This window comes from Primulina huaijiensis, chromosome 2 (assembly GCF_012295235.1).
Source record: "Primulina huaijiensis isolate GDHJ02 chromosome 2, ASM1229523v2, whole genome shotgun sequence".
NCBI classification, from domain to species: domain Eukaryota; kingdom Viridiplantae; phylum Streptophyta; class Magnoliopsida; order Lamiales; family Gesneriaceae; genus Primulina; species Primulina huaijiensis.
The window spans coordinates 14,926,313-14,953,553 of NC_133307.1; the positions used below are offsets into that span (position 1 = coordinate 14,926,313).

General features: G+C 36.2%; 2 protein-coding genes across 4 annotated transcripts; both read left to right on the forward strand.

The window, feature by feature from the left end:
• The first annotated feature begins 690 nt into the window (after positions 1 to 690).
• On the forward strand, positions 691 to 13,471 carry LOC140967125 (uncharacterized). 3 transcript variants are annotated; one of them, XR_012173530.1, is made up of 4 exons: positions 691 to 991; positions 1,133 to 1,235; positions 6,006 to 6,219; positions 6,313 to 6,540. XR_012173530.1 is itself a non-coding variant. In XM_073427534.1 (3 exons), the coding sequence occupies exons 1-3, from the start codon at positions 809 to 811 to the stop codon at positions 6,125 to 6,127; spliced, it is 408 nt and encodes a 135-aa protein (XP_073283635.1). In that variant the 5' UTR covers positions 691 to 808; the 3' UTR covers positions 6,128 to 6,257. The 3 variants fall into 3 exon arrangements, 2 of the variants coding, with proteins under 2 accessions (XP_073283635.1, XP_073283644.1); XM_073427534.1 differs by lacking the exon at positions 6,313 to 6,540 and having other exon boundaries at positions 6,006 to 6,257; XM_073427543.1 differs by lacking the exons at positions 6,006 to 6,219; positions 6,313 to 6,540 and adding an exon at positions 13,127 to 13,471 and having other exon boundaries at positions 695 to 991.
• A 6,175-nt stretch (positions 13,472 to 19,646) lies between these two features.
• Positions 19,647 to 21,023, forward strand: LOC140956786 (uncharacterized). The gene is made up of 4 exons (XM_073413656.1): positions 19,647 to 19,947; positions 20,059 to 20,165; positions 20,243 to 20,377; positions 20,823 to 21,023. The coding sequence occupies exons 1-4, from the start codon at positions 19,647 to 19,649 to the stop codon at positions 21,021 to 21,023; spliced, it is 744 nt and encodes a 247-aa protein (XP_073269757.1).
• The last annotated feature ends 6,218 nt before the right edge of the window (positions 21,024 to 27,241 follow it).

A 27,241-nucleotide genomic window follows, 5' to 3' on the forward strand; every position in this document is an offset into this window, starting at 1 on the left:
TTCAGGCATGATACAATTCAGTTGAGGAAGGTTTGAAAATTTTAATAGGTACTATTCATATCAACAAAATGCATTTTTTCGGGGATCATCACACAAAAACTCCAAAGTTAAACATGTTTGACTTGAGAAAATTCTGGGATGGGTGACCCTGAGAAGTTTTCTAAAGTGCATGTGAGTGATGTCATAAGCATATTGAAAAGACTCGTCTTGATACAATGGAGGCAATCGTCAAATACGAGATGTTACAAAATCACCACGGAGAATATGCTTAGTTGAGTTACTTCACAACAATATATTTTCATTCTTTCTTGTGATTTTTGAAACATAAAGAAGTCATGTAAAATCCTAGCAATTTAATAAGTTTAAGTTGATTGAGCAAATAATCAAATCAAATCCAACCAAACAGAAATTTCATTTAATTATTTTAATAAATTGACATTATATTTTAGAAAAATTAAATTGACTTGGTTTACATTTGAATTCAAAAAATTAATTCAAATTTGGAGGGATTCTTTTAATATATGTTCTGACTTTGTCGGTTACCATATTTCGATTATTTTACCATATTTTGATTATTTTTTTAGTTATAGTAAATTTTATACAAAATACCATATTTCGATTAATATATTTAATTAATCAATCAATAATATTTGACTCTACTTTGACCTCCATCCAATCAGCGGCGAGATCCAAATATCTCTTCGAAATGTGTTTGATTCAAAAGGACGCTAGCTAACTACTAAACCCCTGTCGTTCTGCTCAAGAAGCCCCAATTCTAGGGGAAAGAAGTTCACAATTGGAAGAGGAAATGACCGAGGAGTTGAGGAGGAGCGGCGGCCGAGCGTTCGTGGCGCTGCCGATGACAAACTCCGACGATCGCTTGTCTTCATCTGGGTCGATTCCTGTAGGACTTTCCGGAAAGAAAATCGTCATCAAGAGCGCAGATATGAAAGAGGATATGCAGAAAGAAGCTGTGGACGTTGCCATAGCTGTATTTTTTCTCACTTTCACCCAAAAAATATTTGATAAAACATCGAACACGAGGGACCCTTTACATTTCTCTTTAAGTTTCATTTATGTCTTTGAGCTCTCTTGATTTAATGTTTTCTTGTATTTATGCGTGGTTGTGTAGGCGTTTGAGAAGCATAATGTGGAGAAGGATGTCGCCGAGAGCATAAAGAAGGTGTTCGACAAGAAACACGGCCCCACTTGGCATTGCATTGGCAAGAATTTCGGTAATCAAACTATTATACTTTTTATGATCATTCCATGTTATGTTTGTTTCTGAATGGACTGCTTCAAATTTTATTTTGATGTCTGATAGCCCCGATTTGTTGATTGTTTTGTGGTTAATGTCTGTGGTTTTAACTCTCTTTCACATACGAGAGGCTGAGTTTGTAATTTAATTATAATTTTTTCCTGAGAAATGAGTTTTATTTCTTTTTGATGTTATTGTGTTTGTCAATTTTGAGTTTATGTTGCTCTGGATTTATGTTTTTGTGTTGGTGATGTGGAGTTTAAGTCCATCCGACTGTGTTGTTGGTTTTCTGTGTTTATTGCGATTTGCGTGGATCATATTCAGGCTTTGGTTGTACAAAGTGCATTCTTGATTTTTGGCTTGAATGTGGATGCATGAGTTGCATACGTAAATCATCAATTGTTAGTGTTACAATGACGGTTTCTGTTATTATGTGTTATTACTCTGTTACATGGTACCCAGAAACGCTGTCATAGGGTTGTATAATGTTCCTTATAATTTACTTTGTGGGGCTATTTATTTCTTACTTGGTTTATTCCCCTAGTTCCAAAGGTTAAGATGGTGAGTGATCATGGAAAATTCTTATATTTTTCAGCTTGCCAGTTACTTTTTAAATGGCTTGAAGAAGTTACAATTTTTCCCATCATCCCATTTTTTGTTTGTATTTTAACAAGTTAATAGATAAATAAAATCTTAAAGTTGTTAAATTGAACTTTTTGGCATCTCTGTTACATCGCCTCGTCAAGCCCATGAGATCAATTTGGCTCACGTTCAACTACTGCTAGGTATATAATTTGTAACGGAGGTTGACCCAACATGAGACTCAACTCATACCCATGCAACACTACCGGTCGTGGGCTTTAGGTTGGTTCAACATGAGCTACGACTCATACCATACACTCTCACTCATAGATTATCCTACCCTTGGAAAGTGGTTTCTTTCGTCTTCCTCAACCCTCAACCTAGGACCTCCAGACATAAGTACCTAGATTCCTAGAGTGTTGGTACCAATTGGAGGACGCGAAAGAATTCACTTTCTAGGGGTGAAATATTCTATGAGCGAAGAAAACATTTTCTAGGGGTGAGATATTTATGGGTGACGGTGCATGGTATGACTCATGCTAACCAACCTATAGCCCATTACTAGTAGTGGTGCATGAGTATGGGTTGAGGTTCATGTTAGGTTAGCCTGCGACATATGATCGTTCCAAAAAAAACGTGTTTTTTATAAAAATCATGGCCTGTAGGCTGACCCAACTTGAGCCTCAACCTATACCCATGCACCACTACTGGTCATAGGCCGTAGGTTGGTCCAACATATGCTGTAGGACATACCCATGCACCGTCACTCATAAAATATCCCACTCTTGGAAAGAGGTTTCTTTCGCCACTCCCATCACACAAACCCACTCCAGTGGTGTGAGACATTCTATGGTAGGTTCGAGTGTTGAGGAGACGAAATAAACCACTTTGCATAGTTGAGATATTCTATGAGTAAAGGTGCATGGATACGGGCTCATGCTTGACCAATCTACGGCCCATGATCGTTACATAATTTAATTTCTTTTTCTCATAAAGGAACTTTACGTCTAAAATAATTTCTTCATAAAAGGTGTGGGCGATATATATGACTGTGTTTGGCTAGTTATTGTTTAATTTCTTAAATGTGTCTGCTTATATTGTTTTTAATCATCAGGTCATTATAGATTCCATTGTTTCAAATTTTTTGGCCACAAACTGGATTTACTTAATTGACTTATTTTCTTTGATTTTGATGACATGAGGTACCAACGTTATTAGTCGTAGTGTTAGAGATGCAAGGCTTGCCAAAGCACGTTACGTTTCATAGGGATTAGTCGTAGTGTTAGAGATGCAAGGCTTGCCAAAGCACGTTACGTTTCATAGGGCCTGAACACATGATTCAAGGAGAGGCAGCTACTGTATGATATTATACGATATCATAATATCTGAATAAAATTTTCAAATATTGTCTATTATGCAATTTTCAAGTTATTGAACAATAATAAAACAAATAATCAGTAGTTTATAAGCGAAAATGAATGATAGCTACCTTGCATTTTATCTTAAATTCATCATTTTCTACATCACGGTGTTCTTAAAGGGGACTTTTGCCGTTGAAGTATACCATGACTTATGATTCAAGGTCAAGGTGCATGTCTTGTTCAAGGGCTTATAAGCCTTGGTTTGCATGTAATTGCAAAAATTGGGCTTCATTATGCCTAGAGCCTAGATGCACTCCTTGTGGAGTTTTAGTATTTGTGGTTGAAAGAAATGTCAAGTTTGGCGAAAATCTATGTTGCTAGTATGTGAACTTTTCTGCTGGTGTATCAACTATCAAGGCTTTTAGTTCTGGAGAAACTTAGATGATGCAAATTTCTTAATACTGGGGTTGATCGGTGAGGACTGATGCTCTTCATCTGAATCATGGTGATAGTTTTTATCTTGAAGTTTTGAACTTTTTTTAGTCACTTGATTCTTTTAGTCATCCAATATTTTTTGGCAACGACCACTATTTTTATATTGAACACATTCTCCTCACCCTATTTGTTTATATTAAATAGATCGGTTTGGTAAACAAGTCGAGAAATGAATATAGGAAGGATTCGCTATGCTTTTTCAGTTTTTCTACACCGAACAAGCATTTTTTCCATTAGTTTATTTATATAAAATAAGTGATACTATTTATTATACAAATTCATGATTTAATTTAATAAATGACAAAATAGAAGTATGTTTCATCCCATAATATATGAGTTGTTTGGATATGAGATTAATCATTTTTCAAAGGCAATGATGTTGGACAATTTTATTTATATTGGATTATATGTGAATAATTATGCATTGTGAGTTGTCTATTAAGTTAAGCCCAAAATTAAAGTGATCAGTTAAGTTTTGGCTATTGGGCTTTAATGTATCTAATAAGTTGTTGGCCTTTAATGTATAAAGATAGATAAAAGTGTAATTTCTGTTTTATATTTTTGTTTTTATGATGGGCTATAATAGAAATATCAGAAGATAATGATAGACATTATCTATATATAGTTCATGGTTCCTAGATCGTGGATCATCATGTTCCCTATTCTATCTCCCATTAAGAAAATAGTTCAGAAGAGAAAACTAAAGGATTCTCTCAAGGAAAAGAGCGTGTAGATTTGAAAGATCAAGACACGTTCTAAAGAATTCATAATTATGGCTTCATGTACGCTTCCGCTTAAGTTTTCAGTCAAATTCTTAATGATTCAACTTGATGGATTTGTGGTTTATGGGTTTTCCCCAATAAGTGGTATCAAAGCTACTTCTACTTGAATAATTGAAATTTGTTTAAAGTTTTTGGATATTATATGGTTCCAGATCTGGAAAAGAAAAGTTTGTTCAAAATATTTTGATATGATTCCACATCTGGAAAATATTTTGGGTTGAAAACAAATTTTTTAAAATTTCAGTTTTGGTAAAGAGATTTTGGTTGAAAATTTTAAAGATTTGGCATAAGACGTCGATTATCCGTCCATTTTTTGTTCAACGAAAAAATTTTTTTTTTAGAGGAAAATCGAAAATTTGGGTTAAAAATATTCACCAAAATCGACATATAGAGGTAAACACGTAGATGTGCCTTTTCGGTGTGCCTCCGCTAGCCCAGGGCTGTCTGGGACAGTCGCAAGTGCACATGGCCCAGGGGTGCAAAAAATGCTTAAATTTTTACGATTCATCTTTTTTCGGTTTATGGTTAAATATTCAATTGTTCAAATAATGATAGTTTATATATATTTAAAATAGATTGATTAAAATAAAATGTCGCCAAAGTGACATATTTTATGGAAATTAATTAATTTTATTTTGAAAGACATAAGGATTTTGATATATGTGATTTATATGAATATTAATCAACCGAATGAAAGGTTAATATTTAATATAATTACGTATGCACTTGTGGTGGTAAACATGTGATAGTTGTTCAGCTTTTCATATGAATAATAAATTGACCCAAACGAAGGTTGTTATTTGAGATGATCGTCACTATCAGTGCTTGACTGCTGCGCCAAAGTTAATCTTTTGTACAAAGATAAAATATTAATGGAGTGTTTATCCTGTTTATGGGGTTTACATTATTTGAATTTATTGATTATTTTATTTGGATATTTGGTTGAGCATGTATATTTTGTTTTTTTTTGTTCTCTATTCACTCCAACATTAATTATATTCCTATGTTAAATTGCTCTAATTTTAAATCGTGGTAAGATAATTTATTGATAGTTCTCGGAATCATGGATTTGGACCTTACGATAAGAGTTGACTCTCCTCCCGTCATTACAGATAATAGTACCTGTGATGAGAAGAGGGAGTTTGAAAGGTGCGAGAGGTCGAATCACATGTATATGATGATTATGAAGAGGGTCATTCCAGAAACATTCAGGGGCACAATGTCTAGTGATATTGCTACGACTAAGGCCTTCTTTTAGGACCTTAAAAAGAGGTTTGCTAAAAGCGAAAAGTCTGAAATTGGTACACTTTTGGCAAACCTCGTTTCAATAAGATACAGGGGTCAGGGCAATATTAGGGAGTACATTCTGGAAATGTCTCATCTTGCTTCAAGGTTTACCTCTCTTAGGGCTTGCTGATGCATTTTGTTTTGATATTTCTTTCTCCTCGGTTTAAACAGTTCAACGTGAGCTATAATTGTCAGAAAGAGACTTGGTCTCTGAATGAGCTCATCTCACACTGTGTTCAGGAAGAGAAAAGGTTGAAGCAAGACAAGACAGAAGTGTTCATTATGCCTCTACCTCGAAGGATAAAGGAAATAAAAGGAAGGATAATGAAGCAACCTCTGAAGAAACAACAAAAGAATCTTAGTGATTCTCAAAGTGCTGGTTGTTTCTTCTGTGGCAGTGATGGGCATATGAAAAAATAATGCAACAATTACCACGCATGACGTGCTAAGAAAGGTATGCTTCTGAATATGGCTTGTTCTAAGGTTAATTTATCTTTTAGTGCCTAGACACACGTGGTAGATAGATTTTGGTGCAATATCTATGCAGGGTTGCTTGGATTGCCGAAAACCAAATGATGCTCAAAGATTCATCTCACAAAGTCGGAGTTGAGGCAATAGGAAAATTTAGATTATTATTAATGACTGAAATATATTTGGATCTTTATAAAACATTTATTGTTCCGTCTTTTAGACGGAATTTGATTTCTATTTCTGCATTGGACAAATTCAGTTATTTTTCTTAATTTGGAAATGGAATATTTAGTTTGTTTCATGATTCAAAATTGGTTGGTTCTGATTTTTTTATTAGGATACAATAATATTTATTCTTTGGATGTTATTGCTTCATTTAATAAATCCCTGCAAACAAGCCGAGGAACTAAAAAAATTAACAAGTGAGAATTCAGCTGCGTTATGACACAAGAGATTGGGTCATATATCTGAAAAGAGAACAAGGAGACTTGTGTCGGAAAAAATTCTCAAACCTTTAGATTGCACAGATTTTAATAAATAAGTTAATTGTATAAAGGGAAAACAAACCAACAAAAGGAGATTTGAAGCCAACAGGTGTTCAGGCGTCTTAGAACTTATACATACTGATATGTGTGGAGCGTTACCTTCGGCTTCTTGGAATGATCAACAAAATTTTATAACATTCATAGACGATTTTTCAAGATATGGCTTCATATATCTCATTCATGAAAAGGCACAGTCATTGGATGTATTCAAACATTATAAAGCTGAAGTTGAAAATTAACTTGACTTAAGGATTAAAAGTGTTATATCTGACCGTAGTGGTCAATACTATGGTAGATATAACAGTTCAGGTGAACAACGTCCAAGACCTTTTGCTAGATTACTAGAGGAATGCGGTATCGTCCCATAGTGCACTATATGCCGGGTTCGACCACTATGAATATTGTTGCTGAAAGACGAAACAGAACGATTAAGAACATGGTGAGGAGTATGATTATTCATTCCACCTTACCAGAATCACTCTGGGGAGAAGCACTAAAGACCACAACATATATCCTTAATAGGGTTCCAACTAAGGCAACGACCAAAACCCTTTATGAACTTTAGATCGGTAAAGAGCCTAGTCTTAAGCATCTGCACGTTTGGGGATGTCCAGCTGAGGCAAGGCTTTATAGGCCTAATGAAAAGAAACTGGACTCAAGGACGGTAAACTGTTATTTTGTTGGATACTCTGAAAGATCTAGGGGGTACAAGTTTTATAATCCCACAAGTAAGTCGATATTTGAGTCAGGAAATGCCCTGTTCTTTGGGGATGTTGAGTTTGCGGGGCGAGATAAACTAATGGATATTGTCTTTGAAGTGGAATATGTAAATATTCCCACACGTGTCTTGGACATTGATCGAGATCACATTCCTCAATTTGATCAAGACACAATACAAGAAGACAATATTAAAGATTCTCCCATTCTAGATGAACAAACACAAGCACCTCCAGAACCTATGCCATTAAGGAGATCCATTAGAGAGCAAAGAAATGTAATACCAGATGTTACATTGTATTTCTTCAAGAACATGAGACATACATTGAACTGTTGGAGGATGATCCTATCAACTTTCGTTTAGCCATGGAAAGTTCTAACTCTCAAAAGTGGATGATGCCATAAATGAGGTGATAAAGTCCATGAAGGACAATAACATATGGGATATTGTCACATTTCCTAAAGGTACGAAGCCCGTTGGTTGCAAATGAATATTTAGAACCAAGAGGGATTCGAAGACAATGTGGAAAGATATAAGACTCGTCCTGTCACTAAAGGCTTTACACAGAAAGAAAGCATTGATTATAAAGAGACTTGCTCTCCGGTTTCTTTGAAAGACTTTTTAAGGATTATAATGGCATTGGTGGCGCATTTCGATTTCGAGCTTCATCAGATGGATGTAAAGACTGCGTTTCTAAATGGTGACATTGATGAAACGATTTATATGATGCATCAAGAAAATTTTGTGTCCAAAGACACAAGTAGGTTTGCAAATTAAAGAATTCCACATATGGGCTCAAGTAGGCATATCAACAATAGTACTTAAAATTTCATCAAGTAATCATCTCGTTTGGTTTTGAGATGAATTTGGTCGATGATTGTGTGTACCATAAGTTCAGTAGGAGTAAGCATATTTTTTTGGTTTTATATGTTGATGACATCCTACTTGCTAGCAACGATATAGAATTGTTGCATGACACCAAGAGATTTATAGTTAAGAATTTTTATATGAAAGATCTTGGTGATGCATCTTTTGTACTGGGTATCTAAATATATCGGGATCGTTCTCGAGGTATTCTTGGATTATTTCAGAAAGGCTATATCGGGAAAGTTCTCAAGCGATATGGAATGCAAGATTGTAAACCAACGGATACTCCTGTTGCTAAGGGAGACAAATTTAGTCTCAAACAATAGCCCAATAATGATTTTGAGGAAAAGAAATGCAGAAAATTCCCTATGCATCTGCAGTGGGGAGTATGATGTATGCTCATGTTTGTACACGTTCAGATATTGCGTACGTGACAGAAATGTTGGGACGATCAAGTAATCCAGGAGTGGAACAATTGGAAAGCAGTCAAAAAAGTTTTACGGTAGCTAGAGAGAACAAAATATTACATGCTCATATATCGGAGGTTGGAACAGCTTGAGATCTTTGGGTATACTGACTCTGATTTTGCTGGATGCCAGGAGAGTATGAAATCTATGTTGGGCTATATCTATCTCCTTGTTGGAGGTTCTATTTCCTGGAAGAGTGCTAAACAATCTCTTATAGCCTCTTCCACCATGACAGTTGAGTTTTTAGGGTATTATGAGGCATTCAATCATGAAATATGGCTGCAAAATTTTGTCACGGAACTGAGCATTGTTGATAGCATTGAAAGACCACTAAGAATATATCGTGACAATAAATCAACAGTTATGTATTCCAATAACAACAGGAGCTCGACGAACTCCAAACATATTTACATCAAGTTCCTTCTTGTTAAAGAAAGAATTCAGAGTGGAAAATTGCCTATTGAGCATATCGGTACAAACTCAATGGTTGCAGATCCGCTTACTAAGGGATTATCACCCAAATAGTTTCATGAGCACACAGCTCGTATGAGTGTTGTGTCAATTGAGAAAATTTAGTTTTAGTGGAAATTTGTTATTTTAAATGTTTTTCAGTTGTAGAAATTTTCAGTTATAGTTATGTAAATTTATTTTCTGCAGAAATAAATTTCAAATTAAGTCACACTTTGATTATGGTTTGAAGTTTGATCTCAATAAGGTTAAAAGAGAACCAGTTGAAAATAGGCATGTTATGATCACATTGCATGAAATTTCCATGCTACACATCAACTTTATGATCCATCTCATTCAGTTGTGTTGACATATGTGACCATTGACGGGTCTAGTTACCTTGAGTGTAGCGTTGACTGTTTTGATCCTATGTTGATGTGATTGATGGACCGGATTGGTTGTAGATACATTTCAGAATGACAACATTTTTGAGCTCATATGGTTGTTTCACAAACATAATTATAAGGTTACACATATAGCCCAAGTGAGAGATTGTTGGACAATTTTATTTATATGAGCTTTTATGTGAATAGTTATTTGTAGTAGGTTGTCTATTAAGTTAAGCTCAGAATTAAAGTAATCAGTTAAAGTTTTGGCTATTGGGCTTTAATATATCTAACAGGTTGTGGACCTTTAATGTGTGGAAATATAAGTGATTTATGTTTTTATGATGGGCTAAAACAGTATTATTAGAAGATAATGATAGACATTATCTATATATGGGTCATGGTCACCAGATCGCGCGGCATCACGTTCCCTATTCTCTCCCCTATTAAGAAAATAGTTGAGAAGAGAAAACTAAAGGATTCTTTCAAGGAAAAGAGCGCTTAGATCTTGAAGATCAAGATACGTTCTAAAGAATTCAAAATTATGACTTCAGTTACGCTTCCACATAATTTTTCAGTCAAATTATTAATGATTTAACATGATAGATTCTGTAATTTATGTTAAGAGTAGGTGGCCGGCAAGCCAACTTGTGGCTCCGGTTTTATTGACTCTGATGTAAACAATATTTATTTTAATAATATTTTACGATTTTATTCAATTATGACATTATACTTTATCTGTATACTAATGCAAGCTGCATAGATAAAGTACTTGAATATACAATAGGTGCCATGAGGTCTGCGTGGCAACGTAAGATCATGAAACTCATTAGGAAGTGTACCGTGTATTCTAAACAGGTTCCTAGTCGAATCAGCCGCCTAAAACAAGGATAAAGGTCGCTCGAGCTTGAGACTATGATCTGTGATGTAAACGCCATGTTTAATTGGCAAGGGCATGGAAATGTCCATTCACACAGATGAGTGATTATATGATGATGCACTGAACAACCCTCCATCGAAATATCCTAGTGGTTTTCACTTATCGAGTGGAATAGTCCGCAGTTATGGTTGTACACCATTAGTCCTTTGACTCGAGACAATGTAGATGCTATATGTACTAGCATGCGCTTTGATCCGTTTACCGACTCCATTGAGGGTTATCAGGTGGTGAGGTTGGGTGTAGTTTCGAAATACATAGAGCAAATGCATTGTAGTCAGGGATTCACCGTTCGCCTACAGGTGAAGATATCCTATGTGATTTGATGAGTTAATAGTGCAAGGAGTCTCTGCCAGAGCAAGAAATGTTTTAGGGAAAGGTGTTTTCTTAGTTGCAAATACCATGCCACTATTAATACTCAAATATAAATCGCATCGTTATCGAATTCATATGCAACTTTCGATATACCAATAGCTGCAGATTCGTTCGGGATATGTGTTGAAGGGACTGTACTGTACGCTTACCATGACTAAAGGTTCTTGCAGGCACTATCAGTGATACCTAGGGGATCATGGGGCGATGCTATTAGATGTTCTTACCATGATCCGATGGGTGCAATCAGAAATGAGTTCTGACATTCTGGATCAAGGTGTTGATAAAAGAATGAGGCTAACTTGGGTAAACTCGAATAAGAATAAATGTTATTCTGAATCACATGGAGATGTGAACACATGGCTAGCTGTATCCCTGAACCATTTGAGGGTCAAACAAGTATCGGATTCTGTATTCCCGTTGAGATAGTCAAATTTGAAGGAGTTGGAATTTGGCGACTATAGTTTGATGGAGATCCAACAAGAAGCTTTTAAAGGAGTTTATGAGCTGATTTCATAGGATAGAAAAAATGGAAGTTGGCATGATTGCTAAATAAAGAAAGAGAGTGGAACTGCCTGTTTTGTGAAGGAGTTCACTAAAACTACTATCTGTCAAATTTGGTAAGTGAAAATTTTGATCTTCGAAATTTTCATTTTTCATTTTTCATTATATGAACAAGTACATCGGCTCTCTCGGATCATCGATAGAGGTTATAATGAGTTCGGAATAATTTATTTAGTGAATGGAGAATTTACTAATTAAATGATTGTACTAGTACTAGTGACTACTAACATGTACGAATTCCTATACATATTATAGAGAAGTCTAGAATTAAATTAACATATGAGTTAGTTATATAAATTAAATAATAGTTATTTAATTTAATTAATAAATATATATACATTTTATATGGTTATATAAAATATATGCATGTATGGTATTAATATATCATGTATTATCAAAAATTGATAAATTTGTTATATATATTAATAATATGAGAATTTAATTATATATATATATATTAATAATATGAGAATTTAATTATAATGAAAATATAGAGTCTTTGTGAGAGAATGACTCTTAATTAGATTAGGAATTTCGCTCTATAAATACACCATAAGAAAGGCATAAAAATTCCACAAAATTCCTTCCCCAATTGCAAAGTGAAAGTCGCGGCCAAGCTTGAATTGGAAGAAAAATCAAATCATGTAATTCTCGGATTAGTGACTTAATTAATTTCCATAATAATTGATTAGGAATCAATTAAGAATCTAACCAAAAGATTTTTTCGGCTACTTCATTGAATTGGGAGAAAAAAAACGTTTGGTCACTTTGAAAAAGGTGAAGAAAAATTTGGCCCCAAGTTTCTTCCTTGTGACGCCCCATGTCGTCGCTACACCGACTCCATATTTATGAAATTTGGACGTCTCAGTCTCAACGAAGAAATCGCTTGCGATTTCTAGTGCAATCTAAGCGAGGTAGACAGTCTTCGATCGTGGACCTAATTAGGCGATCAAAGAAAAAGAGCCGTTCGTAGAGATATACAAGAAATGTTATATCCGCTTAAACATCGGAATAGTTAGGAGTCCAGCGTTGAGAACGCAAATGTATAATTCTGAACGTCTTATGAATGTTTTGAACACACGACGTCCAAACAAAAATTTTTAAACTTCCGCTGCGTCTTGGGTGCGGGAACACGATGTCCTAACAATTCCCAAACAAGTGATATCTCCAAGCACAAGTTTCTCGATGTTTTATGCTCTTTTCTCAAATGCTCTTTTCTTGAGAAACAATGAGTCTTTGAATCTTGCTTTTTTCAAGCATGGTATTCTTTAATTTCGTTATTATTCTCTCTTGTTGTTGCGTCCCAAGCATTTTTTGCACTGAATGTGTCTATGCATTCTATTGACATTGAGTTTTGAATCCTCTTACGAGATGTGACATAATGAAAGGATTTAAACCATTGCCATGCTTTTTTATTACTGTCTACTTTAAAAATCTATCTACAAATGTTCATTGTCTTTAACCCATTATGATATAATCTTTCTCTAAATGCACGAGCTACTCTTAGAACCTTTACATGTGGCTTTGGGCCCTGTAGCTCACCTGTCATTAAGTAATCCTACTGTCTTTGCCGCAACTTCCATGCAGGTTCTTATGTGACTCATGAGACAAATCACTTCGTCTACTTCTACTTGGATTCCAAAGCAGTACTCTTGTTCAAGTCTGGCTGAATTCTGCCGCGACATGGACGAAAGATGATAATGATTGATGAAGCTAGTGGTCATAATGACACTTCTCCATGAACTCACGTATGTATTATTCGAAACCCTTTATAACTAGAAGACTCTTGTATAGTTTGAGTGAGCCTAGCATTTTACCTACACTTCAACAAGCATATTTCTAAAGATTTCGTACCCATGTTTGCTTGTTTCATCTTTAAAGAGTTGAAACATAATCTTGTTGGTTAAAGTGGAACATGTTTCTTCTGTGTGTGCTTGGTTGCGTTGTGTCGTTCTTTTTAGCTATCTCTGTTTGTGCATATGCGTATTTATGTGTACTCCCATACATACAGGCATGTTTTTTGAGGCCACTCAAATAGTAAGACCTCTTGGGATCGCTTGTGATCATAGAAATTTAGGACGTTCCTATGAACGTAGTTCAGTGATCTCGACTACTCACATGACCGTGCCTTTTCTAAATAGAAAAACGGTTTTATACATACGATAGAGACTTGATGCATGCATGTGTTTATACCAACTTACATACATGACTAATGTTTATTGACTGAAGTCATACTTGTGTGTTTGAGAGTGGAATCCAAGAAGTTATGGAAAAATGAGCAAATTGTACATTTGGGTTTTAGGACAGCCGAAAAATGTCATTTTCAGTGAGAAAATTGTTGGGGGCGGTGAGCTGTTCAAGGGCTTCTCAACGTGGGAAAATAGAATCTAAATAACTTCAAGAACCAATTTCTTGTGTCTACAATTGATGATAAAGGAGCAGGATAATTTTTTATTGACTGGCGTCGGGTAAAGATCCAATATGTAATTAGAGCAATAACTCTATCTACCCTTTAAAAACCAAAGTAAATCAAATTAAAATGGGTTATTTGGGCTCAATACTTGAATTAATCAATTTTTCTGAATAATAAATAAAAAACACAAAATTAGAAAACATGTGGAAATCAACAAAGCGCTCGCTCTACTCTCTGTAAGATTAATCATATGTATTTCATGAGAAAGAAATTGATTGAACCCTACATTGTAAAAATATGTGCAATTTATTTTTTGCCTGATTGACTCAGTTTTTTCTTGCCTTTCAATGTGATTTGATTCCAAACAATCTTTGAATTCCCATTCAAATCGATATTAATAGAATTGCAACTTCTTTAAAAAATAATAGTAAAAAAGTAGAATGAGAACTGATTTGGCAATTTAAATAAGACCCAAAACCAACGGACCGAATTCACTATTATTTTAAAAAATAAATCGGTTTAGTCTTTTTTTTTTATAATAATAACCGAAAACAAATCTGGGAGGCCCAATTGTTATAATTACAATTAATTATCAAAACAATATTGATTTATATAAATCTGAAGCGAAAAAATGATTAAAAATATTTTAAAATGAACATCAGGCTTTGGAAAAATTTTGTCATGACTTTTCCGTAAATAAGACATACCAAAAATTTAAAATATATGTAAAAGAAAAATGACTCAAGGACGATGAGGTCGTATTCATAAACAATCACACACAAATACTGACCAGACACAAAACAACAATTCACAAGTAGCAATTCAAATACAGCCAACAACGCTCACAACAACATAAAATAAGTCTCAATGCACCATAACAACTACAAATCACCATACAAATATACGGGACATCTCACCGGCTAATAGACTCTGATATAAAACGGACTAAAAACCAAAATAATAAAAGTGGATTAACTGAGAGACTTCAACTCTGGCAACCGAGAAATCCTATGTCAGTCACTAGCTCCATGGCCAGAACATCTGCCTAGTGCTGCAAAACTACTTGGGTGACGTACTATGGTGCCCATCAGCAGCCATAGTAGCTCTCGAGTATGAAACAATGAAGTTATGATTCTGGTATGAAATAGTTCAACAATATCAACAATAAACATAAATCATTCATAAACATATATAAGAATGAAATATGTAATGCATGAACATGACTTAATAACAATAGGATAATATGAGCTAATAAACGGTATAATAATAACAAGAATGATGCTCGAGCAACAACACATGGGATGTATATCATCAAGCAACTAAACAGTCCTGCCAAGTATGCGAGGTGTGTCGTGCTGTGCCTAATAAATACCCACGATTCGACCTCCATACAACTGATATGATCATCGTACCACAGGAAGACACAATAATGAACCACGTATGATGTCAATATTTCAAGTGCATTTCACAGAAAATGCATCAAGAAATAGACAATAATAATTTTGGTCTCAAGGAGAACTAGGTTCGAAAGCCACTCGCTGATTCCAAAATAACGTGTTCCAGGAATACAATATAACATAACAATGATTATGAAATGACCTCGACTAATTTTTTTTTTAAAAAATAATAAACTCGAAAATACTAATTAAAAATAAACTTAACTTTTTCATAAATAATAATAATTTAACATTTAAATCTCAATTACATAAAATAAATCTCAAAATCCTCAACTAACCAAAACCTCTTAAATTGACATTGAAAAAGATCAACTATCAATAATATAAAACATAAAAATATCTCTAAAGAAGTCATTAACAAAAATCCTTTAAATCATTTATCTAACAAGATAGTGCGGAAACATAAAAGCTCTTGGGTGAGTACTGATGCACTCAATCCACTCAATCGTCAGCGCCTCCCATAAAATAATCAAATCCTGCATCATACAAACCTAGTGAGTCTAATGACACATCAAGTTCTAAACTTGAGTAGCAATTAATACATATACATTCACATGCATTTAAAAATCATATTTTTATTTAAAATAGCTTTTGAAAATAAATAAATCATTTAAAATCATTAAATCATTTACGCATAAATCTTATATCATAAATCAAAAAGCTTTCAATCCTTTATAATTTTTGGTGAAGTTTGATCTCTGAAAGTGACTAGCTTTTATCCTTTGGTCGACTGCAGTCTTATCTCCACATGGTCCATGTGGGTGGGCACTAGGCTCCACCATGTAATTACGATCGTCGGGATCTCTCTGGGACTTTTTCCCGTAGACGGGGTCTCTCTGGGGCCTTGACCCGAATATGGGCTCCCTTTGGGCCTTGGCTCTCACGTCATCTCCACAAAATCATATATCAATTGTCACAGACAATTCACATCCCTCAAAAGAATTTTCATTTTTCTTTTAAAATCATAAATCATCGTAACTTTCCAAAAATAGCATTTTAGACAGTAAAAATTGCACAACTTTTACAATAAATCATAAAATATCCATAAATAATAGAATATCATATTTACATCAAAATCATCATTTTAAATCATAATATATCATTTAACAAGCATTATGATCCTTCGGGACGCTGCCAAGATTTTACGTATTTTCTTAAGTGTAAATTATCGTTTTACCCATAGACGTAAAAATTCTCGATTTTATCTTTTTCTCATTTTTAATGACATGAGATTATCCCAAATAATTATTTAAGCTTAAATATAATTTTTCATAATTTTATTAAGCTTAAATCGAGGCTTTTCAATTAATTCTTTAATTAACGTTTCGTGAGGCGATTAAATCCCGAATAAATTCAAAACTCATCATTTTAATCCCAAATTTTAAATATAACATTTTTATTACCTATTCTACCCTTGTGAGCCATGAACCACACTCGTGGACCCATGGGTCCAATTTTTCTTCTTTAATTCGAAATATTGACCCATAATGGAACTCACCGAACCATCTCCTTATTTACTCGAGCCATTGTCGAGCCACCTCAAGCCAAACCCGAGCCAACCCACCTAGGCACCCTCCTAACCAAGCCCAGCCCATAAAACCAGACCCTAGCTCGCTCAAACTCTCATGGAACCAGACCCAAAAATCTGTGCGTGCACCTATCCTCGCCCAAGACTCCTAGTTGGCTTAGGACTCCTCTAGCCCTCAAACCGCTGATCACCCACGACCCTTACTGACCCTAGACCATATTAGACCTAGCCAGGACCACCACCGAGCCCCTACCCTGTGCAGCAAGCCACGCGAACAGCCCCAACCCCCAGCAGCAACTTGCGCGCCTCCATGCTCTCTCACGCCTCTCTCGTTTGCTCGAGCCAGCAGCGAGCCCAGCCACTCCAGCCCCTGGACCGACCCCTGCCCATCATCCTAGGACCTTGATGGACCACTCTGGCTAGCCCCCAAGCCAGCCGCACTCCCCCTCTTCTCCCGAACTCCCCTTGCATGCGTGGGGGGAGAGTCCCACTTCACGTGGACTCTTCCACAGCCCATGACTCGAGCCCTAGCCCTCCTAAGAACCTTCCTAGGACCTAACCACGACCCTTAGGACCCAACATCCTGACCTGGTCGAGCCCCAAGTGCCCATGCATCCTAGCCAACCCCATGACTCAAGTGCACCCCAACAAAACCCACAGGCCTTCTCTGATTTCTTCCCCTTCGGTTCCAGCATGTTTTCTCTATTATTTTATCCTGTTTTGTCCATAATTCAATCATATTTTATCATGTATTGGCAGCGTGTCCGTTGGGTTCATAACGTTTTGCATATAAACGTAAAATCGTCATGTTTTTTTGAATATATACGATCTAACGTAAAAATAATCCAACAATTATATTTTCATGCATAAACAATTAAATCAAGCACATTATGATTTGTATGATGTTTAAAAGAGTTTAAAAAACGTGTCTTTGCGTTTATAACGCTCGAATATACGATAGTTGGCGAGGATGCGACGTTGGACGACCGGACGACGAAGAACACAAGCTTTCTTCTTCTCCAAAAATCTCGAAATTATTGTAGTGTGTGGGAGGTGTATTTCGGCTGATTGAAAGTAATATTATGGGGTTTTGAAAGCCTAGGTAACATATTTATAGATTTAAACAACATGTTAATGAGCTTTGGTTTTGGGCTTGCAAGTTTAAGGGTAATTGGGTCTTCTTTAATTAGATTGGGCCCAATAACACTTAATTAATAAAATAATAAAATTTTATAAAATTAGTTTCTCAAAAATAATATTTTTGATATTTTAAAACTCCTCGTTTGTCCAAAACCGACTTCTTGAGAAAAATCGCGCTCGACTCGTAAAATAATTCGAACTCCAACGTTTTTAGGAAAATTAAATCATTTTTAATCATATTAGGAAATCTTGCCTTTATTTAATGAAAAATACATATCCTTGTCTTGGTCGTCCCCGGTCTCCTTTCCCATGCCTTGTAACGCCCGAAAATCAGTCCACACAGACCGCATGTATGAAATTATTAAATTGCTAAAATATTTTACTTAAATGATTTTAGATGTATGAATGATATATTTTGAGTGACTAAATGATTAATTGTATAATTTTTCTTTGTTTAATAATTTAAAATATTTTCAGACGAATATCGATAGTTGGCCGGAACGGAGGACCGAAGACGATTAAGATGTATGTGGGAGACCTTCATGTGCTTTATATGTAAAGAAGATGGTCATAAAGCAGCTGACTGCCCTAGGAGCAAGGGCCCCACGACTGGCAGGGCCTATGTGATGCATGCCGAGGAGACGGAGGCTGAGTCAGACTCGACACTGATTACCGGTAATCCTTATGTTAAAATTTTTTATTTATCGCCTCGATTGCATGTGATATGATGTTGTTTGTTGGAATTACTTTTGGAATTGAGAACTTAGAATAAAATAGGTTGCATGTTCTAATAGTGGACTTAAGGGTTGAATTGATTTAATTAAGAGCTTTAAGGGCCAAATGCAATAACAGAAATTACATGGACCTAATTGCAAAATTCAAAATTTGAGGGGCTGTTTCGTATTTTTCGAGATTTTGGGATCAAATTTATAATTTTTGAAAAATTTTAAGGCCTAAATTGAGTAGATTCGAATTTTTGGAGACTAGAATGCAATTTTCGAAAATTGAGGGGCTAAAATATATAGAATCCGAAACTTGAGGGGTGAAATTGCCATTTTTGAAAAAATTTTAAGGGTAAATTTTTTAATTTTCGAATGACTTCTAGGACTAAATTGGGGATTTTCGAACATTTCGGGTTAATCAATGATAGAAAATTTCTTAAGCTTCAACACGATCAGAGTTGATATGTTTGTCGTAGGAAGGATATATATTTCAGGTGCAACCACGTATGCATTACTAGATTTCGGAGCTACACATTCATTTATATCCGAGTCATTTTTCAAGCGACTAGGAATCATACCAGAGGCTATGGATTTGGGATTCAGAGTTTCAATTCAGTCCGGAGATCAGATGTTTACCTCAAAGATAGTGAAGAGATTGGAGCTTCGGCTACAGAAAAATCTGGTGCAGGCAGACCTGATTGTTATACCCTTGCCAGAGTTCGACATTATTTTGGGTATGAACTGCCTTTCTTCGAAAGGGCTGCTATAGATTTTTGACAGAGGTCAGTATCTGTCCGACCGTACGGCAGGAAGCCATTTATTTTTAGAGGCAGCCAGACACCAGCAGATGCCGCACATCGTTTCTTGCATCTGTGCGAGGAAGTTTATGAGGAGAGGCTGCCAAGCAATTTTGGCGAGTATTGTGACAGTGACTGAGCCAGTCAGCCAGAGGCTAGAGAATGTCGAGGTGGTCAGGGATTTTCCCGACGTTTTCTCAGATGATGTTTCAGGCATTCCACCAGACAGAGAGGTGGACTTCTCTATCGAGATGATGTCAGATACAATGAAGATTTTTAAGGCACCCTATCGTCTAGCACCCGCAGAGATGAAGGAGCTTAAGGATGAGTTACAGGACTTGCTAGACAAGGGTTTCATTCGCCCGAGCTTTTCTCCATGGGACGCACCAGTACTGTTTGTTAAGAAGAAGGACGACAGCATGCGGCTTTCCATTCATTACCTTTAGCTGAACCGGGTCACAGTTAAGAATAAGTATCCATCGCCCATGATTGAGGATCTATTTGATCAGCTTCAGGAAGCATCAGTATTCTCGAAGATAGATCTCCGATCAGGATACCACAAGCTGAAGGTGAGAGAGTTTGACGTGCATAAGACAGTGTTCAGGACACGTTATGGGCACTACAAGTTTATGTTGATGCCCTTCAGACTGACGAACGCGCAGCCGTATTTGGATCAGTTTTTCATAGTTTTCATAGAAGACATCCTGATATAATCGAAGAGCAGAGAGGAAAACAGTCAGCATTTGAGGATAGTGCTACAGGTCTTGCAGGATCGTCAATTGTATGTCAAGTTCAGTAAATGTGAGTTTTGGCTGTACAGAGTGGCATTCTTGGGCCACATCATATCCCGATATAGAGTGGAGGTTGATTNTTTTTTTTTTTTTATCTCTAAGCTCCAACTCCAGTCCGGCCTTACTAAATTAACTGAAAAGAATAAAATTTAAACTACTGAATAAAATATTTAGCTTCAAAGAATGCATTTAAATACTCATGCAATGAAGTCAATTTAATTAAAAAATTTAGAATTATGCATGGCTTATACGCAGTCTAATTACGGGTTCTACACTTAAACTTCCAGAAAGTTGAAGGTCCATGAGAAGAATTATCCGACTCATGACCTCGAGCTAGCAGTAGTGATATTCGCCTTGAAGATATGGAGGCATTATCTGTACTAGGAGAAGTGCAAGATTTTCACCGATCACAAGAGCCTGAAGTAATTCACGCAGAAAGAGCTGAACATGAGACAGCGGAGGTGGCTAAAGCTAATGAATGATTATGATTGCGACATTAGTTATCATCCGGGTAAGGCTAATGTGGTCGCAGATGCCCTGAGTAGGAAGCATGCAGTGATTGTCCAGTTGTCAGTACAAAGGCCGTTGCAGGCAGAGATTCGGAGGTTTGAGCTTGCAGTGACACGGGGGCGATGACCCTAGTCTTTCTACCCTAAAAGTACAACCGACATTGAAAGATAGGATTCAACCAGAGCAGACTTTTGACGAGCATCTGCAGAAGTAGAGACAGAGGGATGAGTATATGGGCATGAGGTTGTATACAGTTGAGGACGACATAGTCAGATACCGTGACCGACTGCGGGCCCTAGCGGTGATTCCCTGAGAGAGGATATTATGAGAGAAGCCCACAACACCTCGTACTCCATTCATTCAGTGAGTAAGAAGAAGTATAAGGATCTGCAGTCTCTATGTTGGTGGACATGCATGAAACGAGATATCTTGCGTTTCGTGTCTGAATGTTTGACGTGTCAGCAGGTTGAGGCCGAGTATCAGAGACCTGCAGGGAAGCTGAGACCACTCCCTATACCCGAGTGGAAATGGGAGAACATTATCATGGATTCCGTGATAGGGCAACCGAGGACAACTGGAGGATATAATGTCATTTGGATGATAGTTGATCGGCTCACGAAGTCAATACACTTTCTGTCACGCCCCGAGACCGAAGCGTCGGTGACATCCGGCATTGTTTAAAAATTACTTGAAAACAATAAGCCTCGTATCGAAAAGCCAAATAAACCAGTCTTTTTCATAAATAAATTATTGTCTTTACAATGACAACAGAATAAAAATTACATCAGAGTTTTGCGGAAGCAAAAGAAAAGTTAAAAATCTTGATTCTTGATCTTGTGTTTCGATCACCATCCCCAGAAAGCTTCTTGTTCCTCCTCTTTTAGTTGTTATTCATTCTTATCTAAAATTTGCAAGGGGTGAGTGTTTAGGAAAACATTCAGCAGATGAGGGTCGATCGATTTCCAAAGATATATATAGAATTTAATTTTTAAAGCATTTTTTTAACACACTTTCAAAACTTATTACTTATCATAACAGAACCGAATCAAATTCGAATTATGAGAGAAAAGGTATCAGACGATTTAGAGCAAATCAGAAACAATTCAGAACAAACACAACACTGTTACGCATCTCATTTCTATGGTCAAATTGTCCCCAATATGTTATCCTCTAAAGGGTGAGGTCAGAACACAATTTTATACCCACTGATGGGGGCCAGAGAAAACACAGTTTTATACCCACTGATAGGGGCCAGAACACTGTTTTATACCCATCGATGGGGCCAGACAGAAATACCATTATCGTTCCATTTCAAATCGATTTGTAACAGTGTATAACATATTTCAGATTTTATCGAACAGAGCTTATCATAGTTTCGAACGAAGACAGCGGAATCAAAGAATATCGAAAACCGAAGAACATATCACCGATCGAATTTTTAAATAACAACACACTGATTTTCGAAAAATATGTACACACATTCAATCATGTCATGTTATATATATCCATGTTTAAAATTACAAATGAATACATAACAAAAACCCACTTACAGAAATTCGAAGACGTGGTCCGAAAATTTGGGTGATTCTTTAACGAAGTTTCACCCGAAAATTGGGCAGCACTTCGCCTATTTCTTGAGTAAATTATGCTGCCAATCCAGCAACACTTCGACGTAAGATTTGAGCACACGAACTGTAGAACCCGTAAATTAGACTACGTATAAGCCATGAATAATTCTACTATTTAAATTAAAATGATTTTATTGCATGAGTATTTAAATTCTTTTCTTTAAATTTAATTATTTTATGCAGTAGTTTAATTACTACCTTTTCAGTTAAATAAGTGAGGCCGGATGGAGTTGGAGTATTGAGATAAAATTTAATATTAAGAAAACATTCTTAGAATTTATTTTAGTTAAATAATAAGTTAATTTAATGTAAAAGAATGCTTAAGGAATTAATCAAGTAATTCAAATATTTAGCCATGCATGCAAGATAATATTACTCCATAATTAATTTCTTAAGTCACTAAAATATTTAATGGGTAGATAAAACATTAAAGATTTAAGAAATATTTCCACTCCCATTATCTTAAATTTTCGGCCACTTCACTTATGAGATTTAATTAATTTGTCAATNGAGTTGGAGTATTGAGATAAAATTTAATATTAAGAAAACATTCTTAGAATTTATTTTAGTTAAATAATAAGTTAATTTAATGTAAAAGAATGTTTAAGGAATTAATCAAGTAATTCAAATATTTAGCCATGCATGCAAGATAATATCACACCATAATTAATTTCTTAAGTCACTAAAAAAACACAACACTAGATAAAACATTAAAGATTTAAAATACAATATTTAAGAAATATTTCCACTCCCATTATCTTAAATTTTCGGCCACTTCACTTATGAGATTTAATTAATTTGTCAACTCTATATTTTAAAATCTTTCCTTAATCCTCTTCTTGACATAATATTTCCTCACCATTTAATCTTCAATAATTATCAATTAAGCAATTTTTCTACCCTTATTTGATAAGCAAGAAATCGGCCACAACCTCTATTAAATCAAATCAAATCAAATCACACCTTATTCTCTATCTATCAAACTCTAGGATAGAAAGATTTGATTTGCCATTTAAACTCTCCATTTAATTAGTAAACTCCCTTCATTTCCTAGCCATACTCCCTCACCCCTTATTCTCGAAAATTCTGAGCATTTCAGCAAGAAAAAAATCGTGAGTGCTCTAGGAAAAACAAGAGAGAAAGTGAGAAAAGAAAAGAACTCCGTCTCCTCTGCGCCGCGTCGTTGTGTTGTTTGTTTTTCTTTCAAAACAAACCAAGGCATGTCTATATTTTCCTTGCTCTTCAATCAAGCCATATAGGTATTTTAAGCATCACATATACATGATTTTTACTAGCAAAAACCGAAACCATCACAACATTATTTTCGAAACATGTACAGATTTTTGTTTCGGTTTCCTCTATGCCTCACGGGCTGCTTGTTTTGTGTGTTCAGGTGGTTGGTTCGATTTTCCAGGGGATCAAGGCTGCTTTTAGACATGAGTTAGGGTGTGTTAGGAAGGGAGATGTCCACTGGTTTCAGACCCTTCCCCCCCCCCTGCATCACGTTTGACAGCAACTCCCCAAGCATGTCATTTGTGTCTCGAAATTTCTTGTTTTCGGTTTGTACAAGGAGGTTCGAATCGTGGTTGGCTCTTGGGCCTGTAACCATGGTTGGAACCCTTCCTTGACATGTCTAGGACGTGACCAAGATGCCCTTTCATGGCTTGGTTCACGTTCCCATCGGTTTTAAAAATGAAACAAGAACAGCCCCCATTGGTTAAAAGTTTCTGGTTTTGTGTGTGAGTTGGTGTTCGGTTCATGTGGTTTGGTGTGAATCTTGGTTGGCTTCTAGCCCTTAGCCACGGTTCATACAATACCTCATGATGTCTAGATCATGCCATGGTCAATCAAATGGCCACTGGAATGGCACATGACAGCAAGAACAAGCAAGACACCCCACGCGTGCAAGGCGTGTCCTCGGGTGAGTGTATGTGAGTTGTTCGAGTGTTGTTCGAATTGTGGCTGGCCTAGGGCCCTTAGCCATGGTTCAAACCACACCTTAGGATGTTGGGAAGAGGCTCTGGTCGGTGGTTCAAGCCCCAATTGTGAGAACCCAGATTTTCGAAGCAAAGCACCTCAAAAAGCTCGGAAAGTAGCTCAAAAAGAAGCTGAGGCAATGCAAAACCTTGAGAATTGAGGATACGTCACTTGGAAAAGAAACCCTCAGCTCATAAGGTAAAACCCTCAGCTCAAGGAAGCTCCAAGATTCTTGGAAAAGAAACCCTCAGCTCACAAGCTAAAACCCTCAGCTCAAAGAAGTTCATTCATTCTTGGGGAGAAAAACCCTAGCTCATGAGCTCGATCTTTCAGCTCAAAGCAGCTCAACCAAGCTTGTCCTAACAAGAACAAAAAGGGAGCTACAAGATGAGCCAAAGAATTAGACAAACTTATTATGCAAGAATCAAACTTTGAGAGAACCAAGGATGAAGTTAAGGGATGAGCTAAAGGTTAAGACACATTAATAATGCAAGAAATGATTCTTTAGAAAATCAAGATGACAATTAAGGGTGCATGGGATTTTGGACCACAATTATGGATAGCCTTGAACTTGAGGAATGCATGGAGAATTGAAACACAATAATGGCTAATCTTGGAGGCCAAGAATTCGGCCAAGGGGCTAGGCGAGGAGCCTTGAGTGGCCTATAAATAACACACCAAAATGATAGAAAAATCATCCCACAAAGCCTAAGAATTTCGGCTTTTCTCCCCTCCCTAAAAAGCTCTCGGCCGAGATTCAAGAAAGAAGAAGGAAAAGTTCGTGCATTCCGGAGTTGCAATACCTTAAATGTCACGCCCCGAGTCCGAAGCATCGGTAACATCCGGCATTGTTTAACAATTACATTGAAAACAATAAAGCCTCGTATCAAATCAAACCAGTTTTTTTCATAAATAAAGTATTGTCTTACAATGACAATGAAATAAATACATCAGAGTTTTGCGATATGCGGAAAATTAAACAAAAGGGAGAAAGTGGTTCTTGAGCTTGATCATCGTTCACCAACCCCATAAAGCTTCCTGCTCCTCCTTATTTATTTGATCTTCAGTTCGATCGATTCCAAAGATACATATAGAACTTAATTCTTTAAAAATTTCTTTTAACATACTTTCAAAACTCAATATTCTTGACTTGACACAACAGAAACGAAGCGAATAAAAGACGGAGCTTATCAAATGATTCAGAACAGAACAGAAACAATTCAGATCATTTCAGAACAGACAAAACACACCGTTACTCATCTCATTTCCATGGTCAAATTGTCCTCAACATGTTAGTCCTCTAAGGGGTGAGGCCAGAACATGGTTTTATACCCACTAATGGGGGCCATAACAGAACTACTATTCTCGTCCCATTTCAAATTCGAATCGTAACAGTGCAACAGAATTCAGAAGTAACAGACAGAAGTTTTCAGATATTCAGATTTCGGTGTTATCCATACAGACACAGCGGAACCAAGAAATTCGAAGCACGTAAGAGAACACATAATTGATCGAAATTTTAAAATAGAACACACTGATATTTTCGAAAAAGGGACACACCAACATGCATGTCACGTTATTGATATAAGTATTTTATTTCACTCAGCAAGTGGGGGTCGCAACTCTGATGTATTTTATTTCATTGTCATTGTAAGACAGAAAGCTTCGTACAAAAATCTGCAAGAGTAAGTGGACTTTTGATTAAGTATTCGTTTCTATTTTCAAACGTTGATATAAATAACGTGACATGCATGTTGGTGTGTCCCTTTTTCAAAAAATATCAGTGCGTTCTATTTTAAAATTTCGATCGATTATGTGTTCTCTTCTGTGCTTCGAATTTCTTGGTTCCGCTGTGTCTGTATGAATAACACCGAAATCTGAATATCTGAAAACTTCTGTCTGTTACTTCTGAATTCTGTTGCACTGTTACGATTCGAAGTTGAAATGGGACGAGAATTGTAGTTCTGTTCTGGCCACCATTGGTGGGTATAAAACCATGTTATGTTCTGGCCCCCATTGGTGGGTATAAAATCATGTTCTGGCCTCACCCCTTAGAGGATTAACATGTTGAGGACAATTTGACCATGGAAATGAGATGAGTAACAGTGTGTTTTGTCTGTTCTGAAATGATCTGAATTGTTTCTGTTCTGTTCTGAATCATTTGATAAGCTCCGTCTTTTATTCGCTTCGTTTCTGTTGTGTCAAGTCAAGAATATTGAGTTTTGAAAGTATGTTAAAAGATATTTTTAAAGAATTAAGTTCTATATGTATCTTTGGAATCGATCGACCCCCACTTGGGAAACACTCACTCCTTACAAAATTCAGATAAAACTGAAGAGCAAATAAATAAAGAGGAGCAGGAAGCTTTCTGGGTTGGTGAACGATGATCAAGAACCACTTTCTCCCTTTTGTTTAATTTTCCGCATATCGCAAAACTCTGATGTATTTATTTCATTGTCATTGTAAGACAATACTTTATTTATGAAAAAGACTGGTTTGATTTGATACGAGGCTTTATTGTTTTCAATGTAATTGTTAAACAATACCGGATGTCACCGATGCTTCGGACTCGGGGCGTGACACCAATGGCCATTAGCCTCGCAAACGACGCATGCAAGTGCAAGCGCTACTGCTGTATTTTCTGGACAGCAACTTGGTGCTACGGTTCAGAGGTGCCGTTTGAGTTCTTGGTTGGCTCTTAGCCTATGGCCTTGGACTGGACAGTACCTCATCAAGTTA

Excerpts from the sequence above, each read along its gene's own strand:
- LOC140967125 (XM_073427534.1), top strand. The coding sequence starts at position 809 with ATGACCGAGGAGTTGAGGAGGAGCGGCGGCCGAGCGTTCGTGGCGCTG. Across the intron at positions 992-1,132 it reads CTGTGGACGTTGCCATAGCT|GCGTTTGAGAAGCATAATGT; the intron begins GTATTTTTTCTC and ends GTGGTTGTGTAG. Across the intron at positions 1,236-6,005 it reads TTGCATTGGCAAGAATTTCG|GAAGAGAAAAGGTTGAAGCA; the intron begins GTAATCAAACTA and ends CACTGTGTTCAG.
- LOC140956786 (XM_073413656.1), top strand. The coding sequence starts at position 19,647 with ATGCCGCACATCGTTTCTTGCATCTGTGCGAGGAAGTTTATGAGGAGA. Across the intron at positions 20,166-20,242 it reads CAGGATACCACAAGCTGAAG|ACTGACGAACGCGCAGCCGT; the intron begins GTGAGAGAGTTT and ends GATGCCCTTCAG. Across the intron at positions 20,378-20,822 it reads GTCTTGCAGGATCGTCAATT|AAAGAGCTGAACATGAGACA; the intron begins GTATGTCAAGTT and ends TAATTCACGCAG.